This window comes from Salvelinus namaycush, unplaced genomic scaffold (genome assembly GCF_016432855.1).
Source record: "Salvelinus namaycush isolate Seneca unplaced genomic scaffold, SaNama_1.0 Scaffold617, whole genome shotgun sequence".
NCBI classification, from domain to species: domain Eukaryota; kingdom Metazoa; phylum Chordata; class Actinopteri; order Salmoniformes; family Salmonidae; genus Salvelinus; species Salvelinus namaycush.
Window position 1 is genome coordinate 128,023 of NW_024061328.1, and position 19,991 is coordinate 148,013.

Genomic DNA, 19,991 nt, shown 5'->3' on the forward strand with positions numbered 1-19,991 from the left:
GTACTCGGCTGTATGATGTATCCTAGATACTGTACTCTGCTGTATGATGTATCCTAGATACTGTACTCGGCTGTGTGATGTATCCTAGATACTGTACTCGGCTGTATGATGTATCCTAGATACTGTACTCGGCTGTATGATGTATCCTAGATACTGTACTCGGCTGTGTGATGTATCCTAGATACTGTACTCGGCTGTGTGATGTATCCTAGATACTGTACTCGGCTGTGTGATGTATCCTAGATACTGTACTCGGCTGTGTGATGTATCCTAGATACTGTACTCGGCTGTGTGATGTATCCTAGATACTGTACTCGGCTGTGTGATGTATCCTAGATACTGTACTCGGCTGTATGATGTATCCTAGATACTGTACTCGGCTGTATGATGTATCCTAGATACTGTACTCGGCTGTATGATGTATCCTAGATACTGTACTCGGCTGTATGATGTATCCTAGATACTGTACTCGGCTGTATGGTGTATCCTAGATACTGTACTCGGCTGTGTGGTGTATCCTAGATACTGTACTCGGCTGTGTGATGTATCCTAGATACTGTACTCTGCTGTGTGATGTATCCTAGATACTGTACTCTGCTGTGTGATGTATCCTAGATACTGTACTCGGCTGTGTGATGTATCCTAGATACTGTACTCGGCTGTGTGATGTATCCTAGATACTGTACTCGGCTGTATGTTGTATCCTAGATACTGTACTCGGCTGTGTGGTGTATCGTAGATACTGTACTCGGCTGTATGATGTATCCTAGATACTGTACTCTGCTGTATGATGTATCCTAGATACTCTACTCGGCTGTATGATGTATCCTAGATACTCTACTCGGCTGTATGATGTATCCTAGATACTCTACTCGGCTGTATGATGTATCCTAGATACTCTACTCGGCTGTATGATGTATCCTAGATACTGTACTCGGCTGTGTGGTGTATCCTAGATACTGTACTCGGCTGTGTGGTGTATCCTAGATACTGTACTCGGCTGTGTGATGTATCCTAGATACTGTACTCGGCTGTGTGATGTATCCTAGATACTCTACTCTGCTGTGTGATGTATCCTAGATACTGTACTCTGCTGTATGATGTATCCTAGATACTGTACTCGGCTGTATGATGTATCCTAGATACTGTACTCGGTTGTATGATGTATCCTAGATACTGTACTCTGCTGTCTTCTTCATGTGTGCGCTGCCCTGCTCTCTCTCTTTCTGCAGGTGGACTTTGCCAACCGGTTTGTGGGCGGAGGGGTCACCGGATCAGGTCTGGTTCAGGAAGAGATCCGCTTCCTGATTAACCCTGAACTCATCGTCTCTCGCCTCTTCACTGAAGCCCTGCTGCAAAATGAGTGTCTCATCATCACAGGTCAGACAATCCCCACTAGTGTCTGCCCTAGTAACCATACAGAAATAAAACATCACAGAAATGTTCCATAGGCACACAAAAAAGCTTATTTATCTCAAATGTTGTGCACACATTGGTGTACATCCCTGAAAGTGAGCATTTTTTCTTTGCCAAGATAATCCATCCACCTGACAGGTGTGGCATATATCAAGGAGCTGATGAAACAGCATGATCATTTCACAGGTGCACCTTGTGCTGGGGACAATAAAAGGCCACTTTAAATGTGCAGTTTTGTCACACAACACAATGCCACAGATGTCTGGTGTTTTGAGGGAGCGTGCAATTGTCATGCTGACTGCAGGAATGTCCACCAGAGCTGTTGCCAGAGAAGTGCCCCATGGTGGCGGTGGGGTTATGGTATGGACAGGCATAAGCTACGGACAACAAACACAATTGCATTTTATCGATGGCATTTTGAATGCACAGAGATACCGTGACGGGATCCTGATTCCCATTTTTCTTTTAAAGGTATTTGTGACCAACAGAGATGCATATGTGTTTCCAGTCATGTGAAATCCATAGATTAGGACCGAATTCATTTTTAAAAATTCACTGATTTCCTCATTTGAACTGTAAATGTTTAATGCGTTGATATTTGTGTTCGGTATATTTTGGTGGACAAGAATCTGTTGAGAATCTGAGAGAGCACAGCCACATAGACATTGTATCTATATTTGGCTGGCTAGGGTACTGTGTAATGCTGTGGACACTGGACCCCTCATCTGAAGGTGTAAATAAAACCAGAACATACGACGGGTAACTCGCAGCAGGGTTGCTGTAAATGACAGAACCCTTCAGTCCAACCTGTCAGGTACCTCTTACAGCACCAGCCAGCAGGACCTACTGCTGTGACAATCACTTTCTGGAGTTGTCAACCTCTCCCTGTTATTTCCTCTGATTGGCTCTTCCTGAGATCGGCCCAATCAGTGGCTGGTTAGTGGTTAGTAGTAGATAGGACTGTTGATTACTCAGTCAGTCTGTTTGGGGTAATTAATGTTCATTCATATTGGGTGAACCGTTTAAGAATTACAGCACTTCTTGTACATAGTTCCCCCCCCCCCCATTTGAGGGGACCAAAAGTATTGGGACAAATTCACTTATGTGTATTAAAGTAGTCTTAAGTTTAGTATTTGGTCCCATATTCCTAGTACACAATGATTACATCAAGCTTGTGATTCTTTTGGATGCATCTGCTGTTCATTTTGCTTGTGTTTCAGATCATTTGGTACACAATATAAATTAAATGGTAAATAATTTGTGTTATTTTGGAGTCACTTTTTTATTGTAAATAGGAATAGAATACGTTTCTTAACACTTCTACATTAAAGTGGATTCTACCATGATAATGATAGTTCTGAGTGAATCTTGAGTAATGATGAGTGGGGAAGTTCGATAAATCTCTGCAGCTTGACAAAGAGTTTAGAAATGCATGTCTGAATGCATTTTGGATAACTGAATTGAAAGGCTGCATGCAAGGACAAAGGTGGCTAGCGCTCGCTCTCTTCAGCCTAGTGAACTCTGGCAGAGATGCGTTTTAGCCCCGGGCGCACACTGGCTGTCTGAACGAGGCCACTAAAACTCATCTCGGCCTGCTTAAGCAAGCGTTAAGATGGATTAGTAAGTTAGTTGAATGAAAATAGTATGATCAGAAAGGTAGATTTTTTTTTTAAATGTATTTTTATGGCACAGAGTTTCACTCCTATTTAAGTCAGTGAGAGAACAGATCCTGTCAGTTAATTTAAATCACCTTTTAGACTGAAACATCATTTAAAAACTTTTTTTTGTTTTTTACTATTTTTATTTTGGCTTTGCCCAGAAATACAGTATGACCAAAACATTACAGCACTGGCTTTAATGTCAAAGAAAATAGCTGAGTCCTCCATATATATTTCTTAAATATATGGTTTGAAATTTGCAGCAGCTAGAAGCCATTGTCCGTTATTTTTCAGACTGATCTCATAGCTCTTCTTGTGAACCTGCCTGTCCCAACAAGGAGAGGAGAGGGTGTGATGACTGGCATGATTAGTGAGTTGTTGACAAAGGTAGAGAGGGATTCTGCCTACGGTGCGTACGTGCGTAGGCTGATTTGTGAGGCTGCCTGGTTGAAACCACGCTGTGAAGATTCTCTTCTTCTGTCTCTTCATCAGCCACCTCTCAACAGGCAGGCACAATCAGCTTACAAACACGCACACAAACACTCTGTCTACACCAGTGCTTCCCAAACTCGGTCCAGGGGACCCCAAGGGTTCATGTTTAGTTGTTTTTCCCCTAGCACTACACAGCTGATTCATAATCAATAATCAACTAATCATCAAGCTTGTCTACATCTCCCCTTTCTTAAAAAGACACTGTTGTAGAAAGACAATTTGTTGGAAGAAAAAAAAATAATATATATATCTAACTGGTTTGAAGTTCGACTACAAGGACGCATACAGTGAAATGCTGCAAACATATCACCAACCCTCCTGTATGTATCTGTCTGTATCTTAAAGGGTAGGAAGCATGAGTTTTTACTCACCAGTATAACAACAGAATGTGGCCAAAGACTTAGTAACTTAGTTGTAGTCACCATAGTTATGTTTTTGGGTTATTGCATATTTATTAACTTATTTCCAGATATCTTCTAAAACTACCCACAGTGCACTATTTCTCAACATTATATGGAGGATCTATTCTGTGCTACCGAGTTCATATGCTAGCTCGGTGGCTAGCTCAAGCTGGCTAACGTTAGCCACTAGCATGTAATTACATTCCAGACCCAACTGTTGGTGGGTGTGAGCTACAATCCACCAATCCCAGGAAGTGTTATGTAAACAAGGAGCACGTGCGGCCATGCGGCATGCTTTGTCACGGACTTTGTAGCTGTGGTATCTAGTGGGAACCTGTTAGCACAGCAGACTACGGTGCCTTCTTGCCGTGGGCTCCAAACGAAAGAGAAAATCATACCTGCTCTAATTGTGTAGTACCTCGTCTGTTCTCCTTTTTTTTGTTTTGTAACTTTTTCTACCTTGGCTTATGCTAGCACACTAGCTGACGGACATCTGTAATCTAACTATTTTTGAATTCCCTGACTCTCCCATCAGCCGGGGAAGCGTCTGCCTCCCCTTAGCTTTGATAACTAACTCAATCTGCACGCTTTAAAACGTTTTGCCATCAATCAATCTGTCCCTGCTCTCTATTTGCTTTAATCTGTGGTTATGTTTTGGTAGTCGTAGCTGGTCTCCAGTAGTTGGGCTCTAGCTTGCCGACCATAACCGTGGTGGTTGGCTAGGCTAGTAGTTAGTTGGCTAAATAGCTAACTTGCTGGCTAAGATAACTGCATATACCTAACATTCTTTGATAACTGGTTAGATGGTGTTATGTATTTCCAAAACTTTGGTTTACTTTAATATAGCTGTAAGCTAGGTGTTGATAGCCACTGGCTGACTCGTGTAGTGCTAACGTAACGTTAGTAGTCTAGTAGGGCAAATGTTAGCAGGCTAATTGGCTAGCAACCTTGCAAGTTGATTTGTAACAATACATTCATAAAGTATTTGCTTGTAAGTCAGCAGAAACCAGTAGTCATGAGTGCAAATTATTTGGTTTAATTTGAAGGTATACATGTGAAGTTATTTTCTGTTGGGAGTTTTACATTATAGGGAATAGACTGGCTCACAGTACATCATCTCCCGGAAAAACTTTTTCACTGTTCGGGAATTCTGATCCGTTTTATGTAATAACTCCTCAAATAGAAAAGAGAGATGTAAACTTTGCATTGAGACTTTTCACGTGTATACTAATGCAAATCCATAATGTTAGTCGTAGTAACATTTCTGCTAGCTACCCTGTAACACCCACCACACAGGTTAGTTTCCTCAGAGGGAGTTTTTTTTGCTCTGTTCTGCGTCACGTCATTCCTGGTCAGCAGGATAGCCATCGGTGAATCATCTGCTTTCCCCTGTCACAGCACAGCCCAGCCAGGCAATCAAAGCAAATTCAATTAGGCCTGGGCACTTTGGCAAATTTCAATGGGGGAGGTAATATCCATTAAACCCCCTCCTCCTCCCATGTCAAGACGTATCACGGGGGAATATGATTTAATACCACCGGCCTGGCCGTCCGGCCCGCGATGATACAACTTGGGGGGGGGGGGCAACAAAATGCTGCTGGTGGTGGTAGCACAGGAAAGGTTTAATAAAGATGATGGAATGGGAGAGTCCATTAGTGGATCAGGGTCTTGGGCAGGTCTTTCTGCTCGGAGGTCATGAATTCTAGTACTGCTGTAATAACATTAAGTGATTTAAGTGGGGAGGGGAAAGAGGAGAAGGGGGAGGCTAGTGGAGGGGGGAGGAGAGAGAGGCTAGTGGAGGGGAGAGTGGATATGGGGACAAGGAGTGGTGAGGAGGGAGGCTGAAGGTTACTCCTCTCTGAGAGGTGACCTGTCCTTCCTCAGTCCCTGGCTAGCTGGGTGTCTGATTGGAGAGGGTTAAAATGCTGATTGGGTGGCTGGTGGAGAGGGTTAGAATGCTGATTGGGTGGCTGGTGGAGAGGGTTAGAGTGCTGGCTGGGTGGCTGGTGGAGAGGGTTAGAATGCTGGCTGGGTGGCTGGTGGAGAGGGTTAGAATGCTGATTGGGTGGCTGGTGGAGAAGGTTAGGTTGGTGATTGGGTGGCTGGTGGAGAGGGTTAGAATGCTGATTGGGTGGCTGGTGGAGAGGGTTAGGTTGGTGATTGGGTGGCTGGTGGAGAGGGTTAGAATGCTGATTGGGTGGCTGGTGGAGAGGGTTAGGTTGGTGGCTGGTGGAGAGGGTTAGAATGCTGATTGGGTGGCTGGTGGAGAGGGTTAGAATGCTGGCTGGGTGGCTGGTGGAGAGGGTTAGGTTGGTGATTGGGTGGCTGGTGGAGAGGGTTAGGTTGGTGATTGGGTGGGTGGGCGGGCGGAGCTAGAAAACTCTAGGTGCTTGTGAGTTCCTGGAAGGAGTGTCCCACTTCCACAGCGTTCACTGATATGGCCTGGGTTGTGTCCCACTTCCACAGCGTTCACTGATATGGCCTGGGTTGTGTCCCACTTCCACAGCGTTCACTGATATGGCCTGGGTTGTGTCCCAAATGGCAACCTATAGGGAATACAGTGCTATTTATTATAGACTGAGTGTACAAAACATTAGGAACACCTTCCTAATATTGAATCGCACCCCCTTTGGCCCTCAGAACAGCTTCAATTTGTTGGGTCATGGATGACAGGAACCTCTCGAGGGAAATCATCACCACTTGCCCAGTTGTCCTTTGACAAAAGCTTGCAGATTTTAATTCGTTTCTGACCTTTTCTCTGCCACGCAACTGACCAGTCCTCAACAAATTAGAAACAGAAACAATTAATGCTGAGACCTGGCATATTAATGCATTGAAGCGTTGAAAGTGGATGAACGTCCTAATCATCAGTCAGGGGCCTCTAGTCTGGTCTGTGGCCTATCAAAATGATCTTTCACATTTTAAACAACTTTGTGTGGCTATAAGAGAGGGAAACAACTGGCTTTATTAAGACTTAAAGTCTTGCTCTGGTGAAATGGATCAAATGCCAAACGTTGGCTTTTCCAGAGAATCCAAACATTTGTTTTGTCTGAAATAAGAACCTTTGGTCCGTCAGTCAGACGGACACTGTTTATCATTATGGACGGTGTTACAGTCAGTCAGACGGACACTGTTTATCATTATGGACGGTGTTACAGTCAGACGGACACTGTTTATCATTATGGACGGTGTTACAGTCAGTCAGACGGACACTGCTTATCATTATGGACGGTGTTACAGTCAGTCAGACGGACACTGTTTATCATTATGGACGGTGTTACAGTCAGTCAGACGGACACTGTTTATCATTATGGACGGTGTTACAGTCAGTCAGACGGACACTGTTTATCATTATGGACGGTGTTACAGTCAGTCAGACGGACACTGTTTATCATTATGGACGGTGTTACAGTCAGTCAGACGGACACTGTTTATCATTATGGACGGTGTTACAGTCAGTCAGACGGACACTGTTTATCATTATGGACGGTGTTACAGTCAGTCAGACGGACACTGTTTATCATTATGGACGGTGTTACTGTCAGTCAGACGGACACTGTTTATCATTATGGACGGTGTTACAGTCAGTCAGACGGACACTGTTTATCATTATGGACGGTGTTACAGTCAGTCAGACGGACACTGTTTATCATTATGGACGGTGTTACAGTCAGTCAGACGGACACTGTTTATCATTATGGACGGTGTTACAGTCAGTCAGACGGACACTGTTTATCATTATGGACGGTGTTACAGTCAGTCAGACGGACACTAATTATCATTATGGACGGTGTTACAGTCAGTCAGACGGACACTGTTTATCATTATGGACGGTGTTACAGTCAGTCAGACGGACACTGTTTATCATTATGGACGGTGTTACAGTCAGTCAGACGGACACTGCTTATCATTATGGACGGTGTTACAGTCAGTCAGACGGACACTGCTTATCATTATGGACGGTGTTACAGTCAGTCAGACGGACACTGTTTATCATTATGGACGGTGTTACAGTCAGTCAGACGGACACTGTTTATCATTATGGACGGTGTTACAGTCAGTCAGACGGACACTGTTTATCATTATGGACGGTGTTACAGTCAGTCAGACGGACACTGTTTATCATTATGGACGGTGTTACAGTCAGTCAGACGGACACTGTTTATCATTATGGACGGTGTTACAGTCAGTCAGACGGACACTGCTTATCATTATTCGGATGGTGCACTTGTGATGGTCACGTGTAAATGTCTGTCTGCGTCCTGCGGTGCATGAATGAAAGTGTTATCTCTTTCATATAACCTTTATTTAACTAGGCAAGTCAGTTAAGAACAAACTCTTATTTACAATGACGGCGTACCGGGAAACAGTGGGTTAACTGCCTTGTTCAGGGGGCAGAACGACAGATTTTTACCTTGTCAGCTCGGGGATTCGATCCAGCAACCTTTCGTTTACTGGCCCAATGCTCTAACCACTTGGCTACCTGTTCTAACCACTAGGCTACCTGTCTCTAACCACTAGGCTACCTGTTCTAACCACTTGGCTACCTGTCTCTAACCGCTTGGCTACCTGTCTCTAACCACTTGGCTACCTGTTCTAACCACTTGGCTACCTGTCTCTAACCACTTGGCTACCTGTCTCTAACCACTAGGCTACCTGCTCTAACCACTTGGCTACCTGTTCTAACCACTTGGCTACCTGTCTCTAACCGCTTGGCTACCTGTCTCTAACCGCTTGGCTACCTGTCTCTAACCACTAGGCTACCTGTCTCTAACCACTAGGCTACCTGCTCTAACCACTAGGCTACCTTCTCTAACCACTTGGCTACCTGTTCTAACCACTTGGCTACCTGTCTCTAACCGCTTGGCTACCTGTCTCTAACCGCTTGGCTACCTGTCTCTAACCACTAGGCTACCTGTCTCTAACCACTAGGCTACCTGTCTCTAACCACTAGGCTACCTTCTCTAACCACTAGGCTACCTGTCTCTAACCACTAGGCTACCTCCTCTAACCACTAGGCTACCTGTCTCTAACCACTAGGCTACCTGCTCTAACCACTAGGCTACCTGTCTCTAACCACTAGGCTACCTGTCTCTAACCACTAGGCTACCTGTCTCTAACCACTAGGCTACCTGTCTCTAACAACTAGGCTACCTGCTCTAACCACTAGGCTACCTGTCTCTAACCGCTAGGCTACCTGCTCTAACCACTAGGCTACCTGCTCTAACCACTAGGCTACCTGTCTCTAACCACTAGGCTACCTGTCTCTAACCACTAGGCTACCTGCTCTAACCACTAGGCTACCTGCTCTAACCACTAGGCTACCTGTCTCTAACCACTAGGCTACCTGTCTCTAACCACTAGGCTACCTGCTCTAACCACTAGTCTACCTGTCTCTAACCACTAGGCTACCTGCTCTAACCACTAGGCTACCTGTCTCTAACCACTAGGCTACCTCCTCTAACCACTAGGCTACCTGTCTCTAACCACTAGGGTACCTGTCTCTAACCACTAGGGTACCTGTCTCTAACCACTAGGCTACCTGTCTCTAACCACTAGGCTACCTGTCTCTAACCACTAGGCTACCTGTCTCTAACCACTAGGCTACCTGTCTCTAACCACTAGTCTACCTGTCTCTAACCACTAGTCTACCTGTCTCTAACCACTAGGCTACCTGTCTCTAACCACTAGGCTACCTGTCTCTAACCACTAGGCTACCTGTCTCTAACCACTAGGCTACCTGCTCTAACCACTAGGCTACCTGTCTCTAACCACTAGGCTACCTGTCTCTAACCACTAGGCTACCTGTCTCTAACCACTAGGCTACCTGCTCTAACCACTAGGCTACCTGTCTCTAACCACTAGGCTACCTGTCTCTAACCACTAGGCTACCTCCTCTAACCACTAGGCTACCTGTCTCTAACCACTAGGCTACCTGTCTCTAACCACTAGGCTACCTGCTCTAACCACTAGGCTACCTGTCTCTAACCACTAGGCTACCTCCTCTAACCACTAGGCTACCTGTCTCTAACCACTAGGCTACCTGCTCTAACCACTAGGCTACCTGTCTCTAACCACTAGGGTACCTGTCTCTAACCACTAGGGTACCTGTCTCTAACCACTAGGCTACCTGTCTCTAACCACTAGGCTACCTGTCTCTAACCACTAGGCTACCTGTCTCTAACCACTAGGCTACCTGTCTCTAACCACTAGGCTACCTGTCTCTAACCACTAGTCTACCTGTCTCTAACCACTAGTCTACCTGTCTCTAACCACTAGGCTACCTGTCTCTAACCACTAGGCTACCTGTCTCTAACCACTAGGCTACCTGTCTCTAACCACTAGGCTACCTGTCTCTAACCACTAGGCTACCTGCTCTAACCACTAGGCTACCTGTCTCTAACCACTAGGCTACCTGTCTCTAACCACTAGGCTACCTGTCTCTAACCACTAGGCTACCTGCTCTAACCACTAGGCTACCTGTCTCTAACCACTAGGCTACCTCCTCTAACCACTAGGCTACCTGTCTCTAACCACTAGGCTACCTGTCTCTAACCACTAGGCTACCTGCTCTAACCACTAGGCTACCTGTCTCTAACCACTAGGCTACCTCCTCTAACCACTAGGCTACCTGTCTCTAACCACTAGGCTACCTGCTCTAACCACTAGGCTACCTGTCTAACCACTAGGCTACCTGCTCTAACCACTAGGCTACCTGTCTCTAACCACTAGGCTACCTGTCTCTAACCACTAGGCTACCTGCTCTAACCACTAGGCTACCTGTCTCTAACCACTAGGCTACCTGTCTCTAACCACTAGGCTACCTGCTCTAACCACTAGGCTACCTGCTCTAACCACTAGGATACCTGTCTCTAACCACTAGGCTACCTGTCTCTAACCACTAGGCTACCTGTCTCTAACCACTAGGCTACCTGTCTCTAACCACTAGGCTACCTGTCTCTAACCACTAGGCTACCTGTCTCTAACCACTAGGCTACCTGCTCTAACCACTAGGCTACCTGTCTCTAACCACTAGGCTACCTGCCGTTCCAAATGGCACCCTATTCCCTTTTCTAGTGAAATATCTATCTAATATCTAGGGAACATGGTGTCATCTGGGACGTATCCCTTATCTTATTATCCAAGCTCCTCTCCAGATGCTGGCTTTCCCCTTTTACGGTTTGTAGATGTGTTACGCCGTCCAGCTCTCCGACTTGGCTCAATCTCGATCACTGTATTTTACAGTTTACTTTACAGTCAGTCTATACTATCTACTATCATAATATCAGCCAATATGTAATCATCATCATAATATTATATTTTATTCGGAGAGATCTTTTTCATTTACAGATGGAAATCACAAATCTCTTTACATTGTGACCTTCTACTGAATAAAGTTAAATGTATTTTCTGTTTAAAACGGGCTGAAATTTCAGGTGGTCTTTTAAAAAGAAAACTCATATACTAAAGGGACATTATCAGAATTTCACAATGTTATTCCAACTTCATAGTGTGGAACTATATATAAAAACAGGAGAATTTACATTTGACTGCACTGGGCCTTTTATTAAGCAAGAATAACAAAAAGAATGGCTCGTGGTGATCTCGATCACACAAATTGTAGCCTACGTGGCTTTTGTACAGTTCTTTGTGAGTTTGGGCGGTATCCAGATATTCATACCGTTACTCTGCCGTGTCGGGGTTTACGGTATTACCGACAGCACACAAGGGGGTGCTAAAAACGCAACAGAAAAGCCCATTGGATGTCTATTACCAGAATGCAAACAAAATTAGCACAAGTAATAGCAAAATCACATAGACGCTGTTAGCTAAGTCCTTTTGAGTGAAAATGAACATAAACTAATTGCAAAGACAGGCAAATCCAGCTCAAAGTTATACAAGCATCGCTAGTAGCTAACGATTTGTCATTTTCGGTGAGTGTGGAAATTATATTTAATTATATTTATTATATTTATTACATTATATTTAAAAAGTAACTACAAATATTCAAATCTATTCAAAAACTTTAAATAAATAGTTTCAACTGTATCCACGGTATATGCTAACCATCCCGTGGGTATTTCCAAATACCCCGATATACGGTATACCGCCTAACTCTATTTCTTTGGAACACTACATTTGTATTAAACCTTGTGTATCATTCTGAGAACTGGAATTGAACACCAGAGAGTCTTACTGAGGCAGTGATTACTTACCAGGACTCCCTGGGAAACTGTGGGAATTTTTACAGAGTAGACAATCCTGGTTAAATATTTCAAATGAGTGTAAGTTCACTAGAAAAAGAAAAAAAAATGAGCTGATTGTTAATGACGTCCCGGGCTTGTCAAATGTATAATGGCTCGTGAGATTCTTGCTTCTTGAGAGGAGGCGCCCACTGACCAGGCTTCAGTAATCAGTTCTTGTTTGTACACACACACACACACACACACACACACACACACACACACACACACACACACACACACACACACACAAAGCCACCGCAGGTACTAATGAGGCCTAATGAATGAGAGGTTAATTTGTTGTTCTGAACCCTCCCCCTCTATCTCTTCCTCCCCTGTGGGCGGGGCTGTTGTTCTGAACCCTCCCCTGTGGGCGGGGCTGTTCTGAACCCTCCCCCTCTATCTCTTCCTCCCCTGTGGGCGGGGCTGTTCTGAACCCTCCCCTGTGGGCGGGGCTGTTGTTCTGAACCCTCCCCCTCGATCTCTTCCTCCCCTGTGGGTGGGGCTGTTGTTCTGAACCCTCCCCCTCTATCTCTTCCTCCCCTGTGGGCGGGGCTGTTGTTCTGAACCCTCCCCCTCTATCTCTTCCTCCCCTGTGGGCGGGGCTGTTGTTCTGAACCCTCCCCCTCTCTGTTCCTCCCCTGTGGGCGGGGCTGTTGTTCTGAACCCTCCCCCTCTATCTCTTCCTCCCCTGTGGGCGGGGCTGTTCTGAACCCTCCCCCTCTATCTCTCCCTGTGGGCGGGGCTGTTGTTCTGAACCCTCCCCCTGTATCTCTTCCTCCCCTGTGGGCGGGGCTGTTGTTCTGAACCCTCCCCCTGTATCTCTTCCTCCCCTGTGGGCGGGGCTGTTGTTCTGAACCCTCCCCCTCTATCTCTTCCTCCCCTGTGGGCGGGGCTGTTGTTCTGAACACTCCCCCTCTATCTCTTCCTGTGGGTGGGGCTGTTGTTCTGAACCCTCCCCTATCTCTTCCTCCCCTGTGGGCGGGGCTGTTGTTCTGAACCCTCCCCCTCTTCCTGTGGGCGGGGCTGTTGCTAACTAGGTTTCTAGGGCCGCATCCCAAATGTCACTCTTTTTATATTCCCTTTTATAGTGTGCTACTTATGTAGTGACTAAGTAGGGAATAGGGTGCCATTTGTGACACAGCCTAGCTCTCTCTTCTTCCTAGGGAGGTAATACGTTGACCTTCCTGTTGGAGACAGCTGCTCTCCTGTGGCATCGCTTCACATGGAATAATTAACAAAAAAGATTAAGCGATTGGCTGGCTGTAAAAATCACAGCTATCCTGACTGTTTGTTTCATTATATCTCACCTACTCAAATAATATCACATTTTTTGGGGTCATTGTCGGTCACTGACGTGTCAGGTATTTGATGCTCTATAGATAATATCCTTCAATAACGATGTCAAGCGCTAACATTTTAAAGGGAAAGTACGCGATTTTGACAACTAAGCCATTTTCCTACTTAGCCAGTCAGATGAATTCAGGGATATCATTTGTATGTCTCTGTGTACAGTTTGAAGGAAGTTGAAGGTGGTTTTGCGAGCCAATGGTAGACTTCCAGTCATTGCTCGGTGTAAATAGAAGAAGTTAATTGCCAAAAATCTTGCACTATCGCTTTAATTTTGATTAGTTGTTGATATTGGTCTGATCGTGAATGGTTTCTGTTCTGTTTGGCCCCTCCCCCAGGTACTGAGCAGTACAGTACATACACTGGCTACGCAGACAGCTACCTATGGGACGGCAAACATCAGGACAAGACCCCAAGGTACGTACTTACCGATCAGACCGTTTTAAAATATACTCTACATATTTAGAGGATTTCACTCTGAAGTTGTTTACAATATTGATTACCCAATTACCAAGAGCCTGATATAATGACTTTTCCTCCAACTAACCGGTCGCCAGGAGAGGACTGACCACCCTTCAGAGCCCGGTTCCTCTCTAGGTTTCTTCCTAGGTTCCTGCCTTCTAGAGAGTTTTTCCTGGTTACTGTGTTTCTACACCTGCATTGCTTGCTGTTTGGGGTTTTAGACTGGGTGTCTGTTAAGCACTTTGTGACAACTGCTGATGCTTAATAAAATACATTTGATTGATATGACCTAACTCTGTCGTCCACAGAGACACCTGGCAAAGGAGGTGCACAGAGATTGTAGCGATGGACGCTCTGATGTTCAAGAACTTCCTCGAACAGTTTCACCCTGAGAAAATGAACAGAGAACTGAATAAGGTGAGTAGTGGTAACTCGACCAGGTGGAGCGGTGGTAACTCGACCAGGGGGAGCGGTGGTAACTCGACCAGGGGGAGCGGTGGTAACTCGACCAGGGGGAGCGGTGGTAACTCGACCAGGGGGAGCGGTGGTAACTCGACCAGGGGGAGCGGTGGTAACTCGACCAGGGGGAGCGGTGGTAACTCGACCGGGTGGAGCGGTGGTAACTCGACCGGGTGGAGCGGTGGTAACTCGACCGGGTGGAGCGGTGGTAACTCGACCGGGGGGAGCGGTGGTAACTCGACCGGGGGGAGCGGTGGTAACTCGACCGGGGGGAGCGGTGGTAACTCGACCGGGGGGAGCGGTGGTAACTCGACCGGGGGGAGCGGTGGTAACTCGACCGGGGGGAGCGGTGGTAACTCGACCGGGGGGAGCGGTGGTAACTCGACCGGGGGGAGCGGTGGTAACTCGACCAGGGGGAGCGGTGGTAACTCGACCAGGGGGAGCGGTGGTAACTCGACCGGGTGGAGCGGTGGTAACTCGACCGGGTGGAGCGGTGGTAACTCGACCGGGTGGAGCGGTGGTAACTCGACCGGGGGGAGCGGTGGTAACTCGACCGGGGGGAGCGGTGGTAACTCGACCGGGGGGAGCGGTGGTAACTCGACCGGGGGGAGCGGTGGTAACTCGACCGGGGGGAGCGGTGGTAACTCGACCGGGGGGAGCGGTGGTAACTCGACCGGGGGGAGCGGTGGTAACTCGACCGGGGGGAGCGGTGGTAACTCGACCGGGGGGAGCGGTGGTAAATCGACCGGGGGGAGCGGTGGTAAATCGACCGGGGGGAGCGGTGGTAAATCGACCGGGGGGAGCGGTGGTAACTCGACCGGGGGGAGCGGTGGTAACTCGACCGGGGGGAGCGGTGGTAACTCGACCGGGGGGAGCGGTGGTAACTCGACCGGGGGGAGCGGTGGTAACTCGACCGGGGGGAGCGGTGGTAACTCGACCGGGGGGAGCGGTGGTAACTCGACAGGGGGATCATGGTTTGTGGTGTGGCGGAAGAATCAGAATTAGTTGGGTAACATAGATAATTAAGATGTCTTATCTGCATAATATTCTTATGTGATATACTTGTTATTAGAATGTATCCCTTTGGACTCTGGTGTTGTACTTCCTCCCTCAGCTGGGGCTCAGTCACCTGGGGCTCAGTCAGCTGGGGCCCAGAGAGGGGAGAAGCCAGGCTTGTCTTTCACATGCTATGCAAAATATCAGAAAGGGAAGAGGACAGGAGGGGACATTGTCTTCATATGTGAATGTGTCTTTACCTATTCTTAAACCATGTGAAGAGATGGCGTGATTAATGGAGGAACCAATTACTTGTCTCAGGGATACAAACTTGTCACCTTTCGGGTGACATTTATCGTTTTGAATCCAAAATAGGTGACCTACGTGATTCGTGTAGATCTGATGAGAAAATGTTTTGGGGGGGGTGTGTTGGATCACTACTGGCTGTAAGTAAACGAGTGATGAGCGTTTGGCGCTATACTGGCTGCTGTATCCAAGGCTCAGCCAATCGTTCACTTAACAACAGAATGCAGCACGCGACTGAAGAAAGAAGAGACAACCAATTTGCTAGTTACAGCATCAGCACGCGCTCTGGAAAGACAGCTTGACAGTTACAGCAGCGCATCCTCTGAACGATAACGAAGAGGTAACGTTAGGTGAGAAGCCTGGCCACAGAGACAGGGGTGAGAAGGTTACAACATCACATCCCCTGAATGATAACGAAGAGGTAACGTTAGTTGAGAAGCCTGGCCACAGAGACAGGGGTGAGAAGGTTACAGCATCACATCCCCTGAATGATAACGAAGAGGTAACGTTAGTTGAGAAGCCTGGCCACAGAGACAGGGGTGAGAAGGTTACAGCATCACATCCCCTGAATGATAACGAAGAGGTAACGTTAGTTGAGAAGCCTGGCCACAGAGACAGGGGTGAGAAGGTTACAGCATCACATCCCCTGAATGATAACGAAGAGGTAACGTTAGTTGAGAAGCCTGGCCACAGAGACAGGGGTGAGAAGGTTACAGCATCACATCCCCTGAATGATAACGAAGAGGTAACGTTAGTTGAGAAGCCTGGCCACAGAGACAGGGGTGAGAAGGTTACAGCATCACATCCCCTGAATGATGACGAAGAGGTAACGTTAGTTGAGAAGCCTGGCCACAGAGACAGGGGTGAGAAGGTTACAGCATCACATCCCCTGAATGATGACGAAGAGGTAACGTTAGTTGAGAAGCCTGGCCACAGAGACAGGGGTGAGAAGGTTACAGCATCACATCCCCTGAATGATAACGAAGAGGTAACGTTAGTTGAGAAGCCTGGCCACAGAGACAGGGGTGAGAAGGTTACAGCATCACATCCCCTGAATGATAACGAAGAGGTAACGTTAGGTGAGAAGCCTGGCCACAGAGACGGGTGAGAAGGTTACAGCATCACATCCCCTGAATGATAACGAAGAGGTAACGTTAGTTGAGAAGCCTGGCCACAGAGACAGGGGTGAGAAGGTTACAGCATCACATCCCCTGAATGATAACGAAGAGGTAACGTTAGTTGAGAAGCCTGGCCACAGAGACAGGGGTGAGAAGGTTACAGCATCACATCCCCTGAATGATAACGAAGAGGTAACGTCAGGTGAGAAGCCTGGCCACAGAGACAGGGGTGAGAAGGTTACAGCATCACATCCCCTGAATGATAACGAAGAGGTAACGTTAGTTGAGAAGCCTGGCCACAGAGACAGGGGTGAGAAGGTTACAGCATCACATCCCCTGAACGATAAGGAAGAGGTAACGTTAGTTGAGAAGCCTGGCCACAGAGACAGGGGTGAGAAGGTTACAGCATCACATCCCCTGAATGATAACGAAGAGGTAACGTTAGTTGAGAAGCCTGGCCACAGAGACAGGGGTGAGAAGGTTACAGCATCACATCCCCTGAATGATAACGAAGAGGTAACGTTAGTTGAGAAGCCTGGCCACAGAGACAGGGGTGAGAAGGTTACAGCATCACATCCCCTGAATGATAACGAAGAGGTAACGTTAGGTGAGAAGCCTGGCCACAGAGACAGGGGTGAGAAGGTTACAGCATCACATCCCCTGAATGATAAGGAAGAGGTAACGTTAGTTGAGAAGCCTGGCCACAGAGACAGGGGTGAGAAGGTTACAGCATCACATCCCCTGAATGATAACGAAGAGGTAACGTTAGGTGAGAAGCCTGGCCACAGAGACAGGGGTGAGAAGGTTACAGCATCACATCCCCTGAACGATAAGGAAGAGGTAACGTTAGTTGAGAAGCCTGGCCACAGAGACAGGGGTGAGAAGGTTACAGCATCACATCCCCTGAACGATAAGGAAGAGGTAACGTTAGTTGAGAAGCCTGGCCACAGAGACAGGGGTGAGAAGGTTACAGCATCACATCCCCTGAACGATAAGGAAGAGGTAACGTTAGTTGAGAAGCCTGGCCACAGAGACAGGGGTGAGAAGGTTACAGCATCACATCCCCTGAACGATAAGGAAGAGGTAACGTTAGTTGAGAAGCCTGGCCACAGAGACAGGGGTGAGAAGGTTACAGCATCACATCCCCTGAACGATAAGGAAGAGGTAACGTTAGTTGAGAAGCCTGGCCACAGAGACAGGGGTGAGAAGGTTACAGCATCACATCCCCTGAACGATAAGGAAGAGGTAACGTTAGTTGAGAAGCCTGGCCACAGAGACAGGGGTGAGAAGGTTACAGCATCACATCCCCTGAACGATAAGGAAGAGGTAACGTTAGTTGAGAAGCCTGGCCACAGAGACAGGGGTGAGAAGGTTACAGCATCACATCCCCTGAACGATAAGGAAGAGGTAACGTTAGGTGAGAAGCCTGGCCACAGAGATGGGTGTGAGAAGGTTACAGCATCACATCCCCTGAACGATAAGGAAGAGGTAACGTTAGTTGAGAAGCCTGGCCACAGAGATGGGTGTGAGAAGGTGATGACGCGTACTTCATGAGCTGTAACCCGAAAAACTACTGGCATTTGGAAAGTTTGAGGTGAGGGAGAAAGTGTGGTTGAACAAGTATTAGCATTGTTCAGTATCTTGCTAGCATGGATCAAATTCTCCATTAGCTAACCAGAGAAATGTTGACTAACATTAGCAGACTTAACGGATCAAATAATTTTGTTTATGGTGTGAAAATTTGCATGCTAATAAAGTCAGACAGCTAACGTTAGCTAGCTAACGTTACAACATCAGATGAGCTAACATTAGTAACCTAACCAATTCGCTATAGTATTAACTGGTATACGACTCCTTGCCACTCCTCAAGTTAAAACGTGTTAGTTGCTTACTGGAGCCTGGCAATCTGTGTGAAACTAGTTAACGATCTAACCACTATCTGTGAACTAATGTTTTCCCTCTACAGTATGTGGTTAATTTTCAGAATGAGAGAGTTAGGTGAAAATTAGGCGTTGCTTGTTAAACAAGTGGATTCAGGGATGAAGTGTAGCTGGAGCTGGGCCTGACTTAAGATGGATGCCGCTATAGAGGTGAAAGGAACCACACACACTTTCCCTCTTTCTCACTTTATCAATACAGTGGATTGAAAGGGTATGCCAGGTATGCCTGAAAGAGATCAATTATGCCAACAAAGGGTATCCTGCTCTGCTGGCACATTGTAGAACAGATGTCCACAGGCAGAAAGTGTACAGTGCAATAACCTGCAGTGTAGCCCAAAGATATGGTTTTTGTTGTGTTGAACTTGACAGTGGCACGTGTGAGTGAGGGGGATTATAGTTTATTTAACTCAGTGACCTTTATTTTTGCAGACATGTAGCCTTGTGCACTTAATCGATGTCTGCTACAGTGGCCACTATAATAGAGCAAAAATATATGTTTGTTTCATTCTATTTCTATTTTAAGAACCTTTTTGAGGATCTGAGGACCCATGCCAAATCTTTTTAGTTTCCTGTAGGGGGAAAAGGTTTTGTCGTGCCCTCTTCACAACTGTCTTGGTGTGTTTGGACCATGATAGTTTGTTGGTGATGTGGACACCAAGGAACTTGAAACTCTCGACCCGCTCCACTACAGCCCCGGCAATGTTAATGGGGGCCTGTTCGGGGGGGGGGGGGGCAATGTTAATGGGGGCCTGTTCGGGGGGGGGGGGGGGGGGGGGGGGGGGGCAATGTTAATGGGGGCCTGTTCGGGGGGGGGGGGGGGGGGGGCAATGTTAATGGGGGCCTGTTCGGGGGGTGGGTGGGGGGGGGCAATGTTAATGGGGAATGTTCGGGGGCCGGGTCGGAGGGGGGGGGGGGGGGGGGGGGCAATGTTATCATGGGTGCCTGTTCGGATTAGGGGGCGTCAATGTTAATGGGTGCCTGTTCGGAATAGGGGGGGGGGGGGGGGGGGGGGGGGGAGGGCATGGGGGGGCAATGTTAATGGGGCATGTTCGGGGTGGAGGGGTGTGGGGTGGGGCGCAAAATGTTAATGGGGGCCGTTCGGGGGGGTGCGGGGGGGGGGGGGGGGGGGGGGGGGGGGGGGGGGGGGGGG

General features: G+C 47.4%; 1 protein-coding gene across 1 annotated transcript in view; it reads left to right on the plus strand.

Moving 5' to 3' along the window:
• Positions 1-15,486, plus strand: part of LOC120042118 — a 90,916-nt gene extending 75,430 nt beyond the window's left edge. The window contains exons 13-15 of the mRNA XM_038986977.1: positions 1,233-1,380; positions 13,899-13,977; positions 14,331-15,486. Of these exons, the coding sequence (XP_038842905.1) occupies positions 1,233-1,380; positions 13,899-13,977; positions 14,331-15,486 (1,383 nt within the window). The remainder of the gene's footprint in view (positions 1-1,232; positions 1,381-13,898; positions 13,978-14,330) is intronic.
• The last annotated feature ends 4,505 nt before the right edge of the window (positions 15,487-19,991 follow it).